General features: G+C 42.5%; 1 protein-coding gene across 1 annotated transcript in view; it reads right to left on the bottom strand.

Annotated features, from left to right (window-relative positions):
- Positions 1 to 1,309: 1,309 nt before the first annotated feature.
- The window catches only part of LOC132384376 (probable G-protein coupled receptor 139), a 49,387-nt gene continuing 40,780 nt past the window's right edge, over positions 1,310 to 9,916 (bottom strand). The window contains exon 3 of the mRNA XM_059955481.1: positions 1,310 to 2,205. Coding sequence (XP_059811464.1) covers positions 1,310 to 2,205 — 896 coding nt within the window. The remainder of the gene's footprint in view (positions 2,206 to 9,916) is intronic.

Here is a 9,916-nt window from a genome sequence, read left to right as displayed (position 1 = left end):
ATGGTATCAAGGGATGTGGGGAAAAACCGGAAATTTGAACTAGATGGGAGAATAGTTAAGCTCATGGCGGAGTGGCCGAGCAGACTCGATGGGCCGAATGACTTATTCTGCTCCTTTGTCTTGTGATCTTGTGATCTGAGTGACTTTTTACCGTGGAATGATGTTTGGTGCCAAAGGGGAAAGTTAGAGTATCTCAGAAACTGATGATGCTCAGGGATTTCCACGCAGAGCCATTTCTAGGATTTGCAGAGAATAGTCTCTGGACGGCAGTCGTGTGTTCAAGTTGACAGGGAGGCGTAATTAAGTAGCAGGGCGTAACCACAGTATTGGCAGGCCATTATGCTTGTATCGCTAAAGGTCACGACAATCCTTCTCCTTATCTCATAACTTCCGATGCACATTATTCGCACCATAGTTAGTAACGCGATTACGTTGTATTTTGATCGAGGGATACATCAATCTGGATGTTGGCAATCTCGGTAACGAGTTACCTTTGCTCTGCTGTATGTAGCAGATGTCAGAGCTTTCCCGTCAATGCGCACCCCGCCCCAGCTATTTCCCTGTATTTTCTCTCATAGCAGTTTATTCTAACCGGTCCACCAATCACGGACTTATTTGAAAAAGAAAAGATATAAGTCTGATTAATCTGTATATCATTTGTCTTCCAATACATCTGAAAGCATCATGCGAAAACCAACGAAGTCAGGTAGATACACAAAATGCTGAGGGAACGCAGCAGGTCAGGCAGCATCTATAGGAAGAAGCACTGTCGACGTTCCGGGCAGTCTCTTCATCAGGACTGAAGCAACACAAACCAATGTTTCCCAACCTTTTGTTATGCCATGGAAACCCCAGCATTAACCACCCGAGACTGGGAAACCCTGATATGGGAAACCCTCAGTCAAACTAACGGGGGATCGGAGGAAATCTGTGACACAGACGGCCTGACCCTCTACCATTTGATATTCCAGCCAGAGGATCAGGGTTATTGTGGGATCAGACACATCTCTCTCAAGTACTGTGGGTACAGGGTTATTATTTCAGACATTTGCGGATCAAGTTGCGAAATCAATAACAGTTTGTGGATAACTTTCTCCACTCGGTGTTTGTTTAAAGCTGGACATTATTTTCGGATTATAAATGCATTGAACATATGTCCGATGGTATTACGAGACGGTAGCTCAATGGTCATTAGAGAGCTAAGCTTTCAGAGGATCAGGACTTCGATGTGGTTGAGTGCTGGGTGGGGGAAACAATGTCAGCAGTTGGAGCCCGGGCTACATAGAGCGCGTTTGCCTCCAGTATGCTATCATGGTTTATGAGTGATCAGAAGTAGTGAGGTGACCGTATTTTTCAGCAGAGCTTTCACCTGCTTTCTGAACTTGGATTGAGTCACCGCATAAATAAATGTGTTGGTGCAGCAGCTGAAATTCTGCAGCAGAGTGCCCATTTGCAAAAAGATAAACTCGGCGTCAGTCCACTCCAGTCCTGTGATCTGATAATACATGAAGAATAGAACGCTCGTTAGCCACAGGAGGATGAAGCTGCCGGAGAGAGTGAAAAGCAAAACCACTGACCTCCTCCTGCTCTCCATCTCTGGGTCAGTGCGGTTCTCCCCGTTGCTCTGCCCCCTCAGACCCTTACGGACCCGACTTGCCACTAATATATGCCTCACTGTCAGAGCGTTCAAGAGCAGAATTACAGAGAAAGGAAGTAAGGGAGTTAACACCGTATCGAACCAGTCGAATCCCACCCATCCAGGTTCGGTGAAGTAACTTGGTTTCCATCGACAGAACCACGGTATATCGTCAATGATCTCTCTCGGTCCATAGGCAAAGTAGAATGGAATGCTTTTCAGAGTGAGGAAAGTGCCGGCTGTTACCAGAACCACAGTTGCAGTTCTACCGGTGCAATATGTTATCTTCAGCTTCTGACAACAAATGGTGATATATCGGTCAAAGGTGAAAGTGACCGTGAACCAGACGGAGCAGTCCGTGGCAGCACGAGGTAGTATGCGGATGATAATGCACACTGGTGTGATGTCCAGGAAACTGACTGGGAAATAATAGTAATTAATCTGAAGCAAAATGACCTCAGTGATAATCACGAGCAGATCCGCCGTTGCCATGGCTACCAGGTATCGAGTGGTGCAGGTGGAAAGTCCGCAATTCCCCCGTGACAGGATCAGAATAGCCAGTAAATTCACTGGAGAAAATGAAAATACATAAAATATGTTTTGCAATTCTGTCGATGATGATGATGATGATGATGATGATGATGATGATGATGATGATGATGATGATGATAATAATAATAATAATAATAATAATAATAATAATAATAATAATAATAATAATAATAATAATAATAATAATAATAATAATAATAATATGAGATGAACTTTGAAAACTACAATAACAATCATCATCACTGGAAAATAACATTTACCAAGTAGGCCTACAAGTCAATAGTCATGTTAATCTCCAGTATGCCAGAAAACGAAATCTCTCTACGTGAGTTTGAATGTTCCTAGCAAAGGAGAAATGAGAGTTCTTGGCTTATGGTGCAATAGCCTTGGCATTTTCTCAGATTTTACCAGCTTGAACCGAGAAAAAAAGCCGCAATAGTAATTTCAGAAAACGCCAGGCACATTCGAATGAGCTTACATTAACTAAAGTTAGTCCAGAAAGTGAAATAGAAATAACATAAAAAATTACGCAACTGTCAGCTAAGACTTCTAAATATATATTTGCATCAAAGAGTCAGCGCTCCTGGCGAGCATATGCAATTCTGAGAAGAAGTGCTCACCACTAAATTTAAATGAGAGAATTGTCCAGATAAATGCAGACATTATGACCATTGAAGAAAAATTAAACCAATGGAAGAGCATAACCCCGCATGGAAGATATCGGTACTGGCTGAGCAGACCAGTTGTTGATATAATAATATGGGAAATTGAAAGACAGTGGGAGGTGAACAGGGTGAACATTGTCCTGATAGTAAAATCTGTAACTGGTATCATCCCAAATACACTACAAAATAACATTGAAAAAGTAGTGTTACACAGCAATATCTTTGCAAATGTAGAGAAACCCACAATACTAAAACATCACTGGAATAGTCCGAAAGTTCCAAGCAACTGAGAAATGAATTTGCTTGCCTATACCCGGATGTCAGCTTTTGCCAGATTGAATTGAGTGCAAATAAATAAATGATAATAGCATTAATTAACGATTTTAAGCTGGTTTCAAGGCAAAATATGACCACAGTGTCATGGTGAAAAACTTATGAATTCAATGTTGCTTTGTCCTCTCTTTGTCTGGAGCGACCAGCAGCCTCCGATGTCTGACTTTATAGGTTGATTTGGAATTGATGGTGTTGTTTTCTGAAAATCTAGCATATAAAGGAACAAACCTCAACTGGAAATCACATAGTGTGTAGCAGACAAGAGCAATACTGAGTGACAGACACGCTCAGTAAATCATAGTCACTGGGACCCATGGAATGAATAGTTCTAAAATGACAGTGAGTCCAGTTTGTACAAGCCTTCTGATTCTGGAGACAAACTGCAGTTATTGAGCCATAAGTTCATAAGACCATAAGGTAGAGCAGAATCAAGTCTTTTTACCGATCCAGGTTACATCGCCATTTATCTCTCTCTCTTGCTTTCTACCCGCAATCTTTCTCGCCTCGACTAATCGAGAGCCTCTCAACCAACGCCTTAAACACACTCAATTTGGCCCTCGTAGACACTTCTGCCGTGGAATTTCACAGATCTGACACACTCTGGATAAAGGCATTCATCTTATCTCCTTTCTAACTGGATGTTCTCAATTCGGAGGTTTGCTCTCTGTTCCTAGACTATCCCACTGTCTGAAACATCGTCTCAACATCACCTCTAAATAGGCCTTTCAGCATTTGATAGGTTTCAAGGAGAAGACACCTCATTGATCTAAATTTCAGCGACATCAAAAAGGTGGTGTCTAACATTACTAATCCCCATCACCCAGGACATGCCCTCTTCTCATTGCTACCATCAGGACGGAGTTACAAAAGCCTGAAGGGATAGACATAGGGATTCAAGAAGAGTTTCTCCCCTTTTCCACCCGTTTCTTTGTACCTACGAAGAAGCTCACGATTGTATTTATTTCTATATTTTCAGTAATAAATAGGTAGTGCAAAATTTCTTAATATTATATATATATACACATACATAAACACACACACGCACACGTGTTATGAAATTAAGATTTCTCTTCCCTACTGCTGCTTCAAAGTTAACACATTTTACGACATAATATATGGTTCTGAGTTTAAATCTGATTCAGGATCTGATACTGATTCAGATTCTGAGAAAAGGCCCAGAGCCATTAAACACTCCCAAGACAGTATGATACGCCATTAATTCCCAGAATAATTTTAGTGAATCTCCCACTGACTCCATCATCTGTCTGTCCGTCCTTACAGTCTCACTACATACTGCCTTTGCTTTTATACCAATTTCTCCATCCCCAGCGCCATCTCTCCAGATCCCGCCTCCACTGACTTAGTTTAACGCTCGCCAGCAGTTCCAGGGAAACTGCCTGCAAGAAAATTTGTCTGCTTGGATTCAAGTGCAACGGGTCCCTTTTGCACATGTCATACTTTCTCCAGAAGTGATCACGATGATCTGGACATCTGAAACTCCGCCCTTAACTAGATCCTTAGCCGCGAATACATCAGTAAAATCATCTTAGTCGTACCCTCACTGGAGTATGACACAACACTCCAGAGATTGCTTCTGTGAACGTCCTGTTTTCCAGCTGTCAACATAGCTCCCTAAATCTCGTTTCAGTACTTCATCTCTTTTCGTACCCATGTCACTGGTGCTAGTACTTACCGAGACTTCTGGCTGCTCCGAGATCGCCGAGACATCCCTGACCTTAGCACCTGGAAGCCCTTTCCAGTAGAGTTTTATTGCGGTATTTTGTTCAGAAATAAAGAGACACTGGTTGTAGACCAAACACGAGGAAATCTGCAGATGCTGGAAATTCAAACAACGACACACGCAAAATGCTGGTTGTAGTTGTTTTGATATCTCGCCGAAATCATTCGAAACAGGGCCAGATTGTTTATTCTGGTCAGGAAGTTATAATCAGGGAAATATCTGCAGCGAGGCTGCGCCTCAAGTTATGGCGCATATATCTCCGGGACTTTAATGAAAATATCTAGAATGTCCCATGGAATCACACACATTAAAGCAACATTCATTTTCGGTACATGTAATTTATGTAAGTACTTTGCGCTAAAATAATGTAAAAAGTAACCGTCGTCTCTACAACAAGGACGACGAAATAAACAAAAGGAAGCCAGGCTGCGGCTCAAGGGGCACAATTTTTTTCGATATATTTACTTACCAGGAACGCCGATGAAGGTAATAATCACATAGACTATTTTCTCGACAGCGTGGTAGGTTCCCAGCATTTTCTAAGCGAGGTGTGGATAGCAGCTATATTGTGGGTTTACACGTTTTCTTGCAAGGTTTTATATCCTTCAGGATCTTAGTGGGCACATTAGGATTTCAACAGAGTGAATTTTAAAAAAATCAATAAAGTTGAAGAAAAATAAGACACCAGGGACCTGATATCCCGACGCTCTTGCGTTCAATTCAATGATTCAATTGCGAAATAATGGAAAATATGAAGTCACAATGAAAGCTACAGAAGCATTCTTTCAGCAATAGGGAGAATGCTCCAGGCATCATCAGTTCCTTCTCTCCATCTGACACTGCCTGGTTGACACTCGGTAATTAGACACAGTATGAGTGACCATGGTAAATGATATTAATCCAGTCACAGTACTTTCTCCACCAAAATGACTCAGAATGATTTAACACAAGCTTTTAACTGTGAATCCGGAACGTTTTGTTGAACGGTCAACAGAAAATGGGTATCAACAATCAACGAGCCTTAATCATAAAGTGCACATTGCCAATTCGATAGAGTTACAACTGTGAAGCCTGTACGGCAAAGATCTATCCCGCAACAGACACCTTACACCCAAAATTACATAGTTGCTCACACTGATATCAGCCTTAAAATAGATACCAGCTAACTTTATATTTACAGGTTCTTCAAAAAAAAAATACTCCAGACGATTCAAACATACATCTTGCAAACTGTAATACGAATTATTGATGGGTAAGGAAGTCGTATGTAACCTAACACTATGAACCATATAAACACTGTCGGAATTCCCGGGATAACCAAGCACGACTGCTCCTAAATTAGGTGACAATTTATGCGAGGGTTATGTTATGTGTAATCATACGAACTTGAATTTTAAAGTAGCGTTGGTGTCTGTGTGTTTTCATAATAGGATATAAAGAAGTTGATACGACTGCATGCTGGCCAGTGATCAACTTTATTGATAAATTCTTCTAACTTCCAACGAAAGGATCGCACATCCAACTGGACGTCGGAATCCGTGGCGTCACCTGATTCATACTTGTCATCATTGGCTCATCCGGCTGTTTTATCTGGTCAGACCCCAATCAGTGTGCCATATTGGAAAGAGTCTCTCTATTCTGATCTACCTCTGTGGCGTGGTATGCGCTAGTTTTCCCAAGTAGTCTGCTCTATCGCTCCTGCATTTGTTCGAACAAAGGGAACGAATTGAGATTTCCGTAGTGGCCCTCCAGGAGCATGAATATAATGGTGTTTGAAATGACTGGCAGCAACACCGGACAATTGTTTCCCGCTGTGAACTAGTACCCTTGTTCCGTTAATTTCCCAACTATGATGTCACGTGAAACTGGAAGGATGGCTCCAGAGCTTTTTGCGGACCTGGGCGACCTCTACCAGCTTATCCGAGAAGCAGCTTAAATCTCCTGTTCTCATGCCTTTTCTTTCGTTTTCATGGTGACCGGGCCCCCGTCGGAGGCCATGATCTACAATTGCGCTCATGCTATGACATTTGGACCAGATGGTGTCCACCCCTTGTTTCCGAAAGAGATGGATGAACAAATAGTGGGGATATTATTAATGATCTTTCAAGAATCATTAGATTTTGAATCAGTACCGGAAGACCGAAGAATTGCAAAGGACACTTCACTCTTGACGAAGGGTGAAAGGCAGATGAAAGTAAATTATAGGCCAGTTAGTCTGAATTCAGTGGGTGGGAAGATCCTAGAGTCCTTGGATGAGTTGCTGGCATTCGAGATGACCAGAATATAAAAGGAAAGGATGTATTGCTGAGAATTTGAAATACACTGATGAGACCTTACTTGGAGAAATATGAACAGCTTAGGGCCGCTTTCCTTGGAACTGGAGAGGTTTTCAAGGAGGTTCACGAAAACAATTCCAGGTTTAACGGTTTGCCACATGAAGACTGATATTCACTGGAATTCAGACGAATGCGTGCTGGCGTCATTGATACCTACTGAATGGTGAAAAGCCTTGACAGAGAACGTGGAGAGGATGTTTCCTATGTTGGGAGAGTCCAACACGAGAAGACACAAGGTCAGATTACTGCGACGTCCTTTTTTTGAGATCATGAGGAATATCTTTAGACAGAGAATGGTGATTTTGTGCAATTTGCCGCAGGAAACTGTAAGAGACTATGAACTTACATAAATTTGAGGAAAAAATGATAGATCCTTGAGAAGTCATATAATGTATGTATAAGTGGGAAGGCGAACATCAGGTCTGAGAGGAAAAATGGATGAGGCATGATGAGATGGCGGAGTAGCTTCGATGGGCCAGATGGACTCATTCTGCTCCTACGCTTTCTGGTTTTATGCTCACTGGGGTTGTTATTGCTTGCATGGTGGTCGGCTTTGCTGTCGCTTTTGGGGATGATTGTTGCTTTTGATTTTGCTGGTGCGTGGGAGGGGAGGGAGGGCTTTGGAGTTCTAACGTTTTTTAGAAACACGGAGGCATAGAAAATCTTCAGCACAATACAGTCCCTTCGACTCACAAATTTGTGCCGAATATGTCCCTACCTCAAAAATTACTAGGCTTAAACATAGCCCTTTGTTTTTCAAAGCTCCATGTAGCTATCCAAAAGTCTCCGTGTGCACCACCGTTGCTGGCAGCCCGTTCGACACACTCACTACTCTCTGAGGAAACAAACACCCCTGACATCTCCTCAGCACCTCCAACCTGTGTCCTCTTGCGGCAAACATTTCAGCCCTGGGAAAAAAATCTCCTACTATCCACACTATCAATGACTCTCATCATCTTATACACCTCTATCAGGTCACCTCTCATCTTCTGAAGTTCCAAGGCGAAAAGGCCGAGTTCACTCAACCTATTCTCATAAGGCTTGCTCCCCAATCCAGGCGAAATCCTTGTAAATCTCCTCTGCACCCTTTCTATGGCTTCCACGTCCTTCCTGCAGTGAGGTGACAAGAACTGAGCACAGTACTCCAAGTGGGGTCTGAACAAGGTCCTATATAGCTGCAACATTACCTCTCGACTCCTAAATTCAATTCTACGATTGATGAAGACCAATACACCATACACCTCTTAACCACAGAGTCAACCTGCGCAGCTGCTTTGAGCGTCATATGGACTCGGACCCCAGATCACTCTCATCCTCCACACTGTCCAGAGTCTTACCATTAATACTTTATTCTGCCATCATATTTGACCTACCAAAATGAACAACTTCACATTTATCTGGGTTGAACTCCATCTGCCACTTCTCAGCCCAGTTTTGCATCCTACCAATGTCCCGCTGTAACCTCTGACAGCTCTCCACACTATCTACAACACTTCCAACTTTGTGTCATCAGCAAACTTACTAACCCACCCCATCACTTCCTCATCCTGGTCATTTATAAAAATTACGAAGTGTAAGGGTCCCAGAACAGATCGCTGAAGCACAACACTGCTCTCCGACCTCCAGGCAGATTATGACGCGTCTAAAAACCATTACTTTCCTTCTGTGGTCAAGCCCATTCTCGATCCACAGAACAATATTTCCTTGGCTCCAATGCCTCTTAACTTTCTCAATAAGCCTTAAATGGGTACCTTATCAAATGGCTTGCTGAAATTTGTATACGCTACATCTGCTGCTCTTCTTTCATCAATGTGTTTAGTCACATCCTCAAAAAATCAATCAGGCTCTTAAGGTACGATCGGCGCTTGACAAAGCCATGCTAATCATTCTTAATCATATTATACCTCTCGAAATATTCATCAATCCTGCCTCACAGGATCTTCTCCATCAATTTACCAACCGCTGAAGTAAGACTCGCTGGTCTATAGTTTCCTGGCCTATCTCTACTCCTCTTCTTGAATAAAGGAACAACATCCGCAAGCCTTCAATACTCTGGAACCTTGCCGGTCCCCATTGTTGATGCAAAGATCATCGCCAGAGTCTCAACAATCTTCTCCCTTGCCTCACACAGTAGCCTGGATTACATCTCTTCTGGCCCTGGCGACTTATCCAACTTGATGCTTTCCGAAAGCTCCAGCACTTCCTCTTTCTTAATAGCTACATGATCAAGCTTTTCAGTCTACAGCAAGTCATCACTACAATCACCAAGATCCTTTTCATAGTGAATACTGAAGTGAAGTATTCATTAAGTACCTCTGCTAGTTCCTCCGCTTCCATCCACACATTCCACTGTCACACTTGATAGGCCCTACTCTTTCATGTCTTATCCTCTTGCTCTTCACATACATGTAGAATGTCTTGGGGTTTTCCTTCCGCCAAGGACTTCTTATGGCCCTTTTGGCTCGCATAATTTCCTTCTTAAGCTCTTTTCTGATGGCCTTATACTCTTCTGGATCTCGAACATTACCTAGCTCTCTGAAACTTTTGTAAGCTTTTCTTTTGTTCTTGACTATATTTATACAGCCTTTGTACACCACGGTTCCTGTACCCTACCATAACTCCCCTGTGTCATTGGAAAGTATATTTGCAAAAC

Source organism: Hypanus sabinus, chromosome 32 (genome assembly GCF_030144855.1).
Source record: "Hypanus sabinus isolate sHypSab1 chromosome 32, sHypSab1.hap1, whole genome shotgun sequence".
Lineage (NCBI taxonomy): Eukaryota > Metazoa > Chordata > Chondrichthyes > Myliobatiformes > Dasyatidae > Hypanus > Hypanus sabinus.
This window is presented reverse-complemented; position numbering and strand designations above follow the sequence as displayed.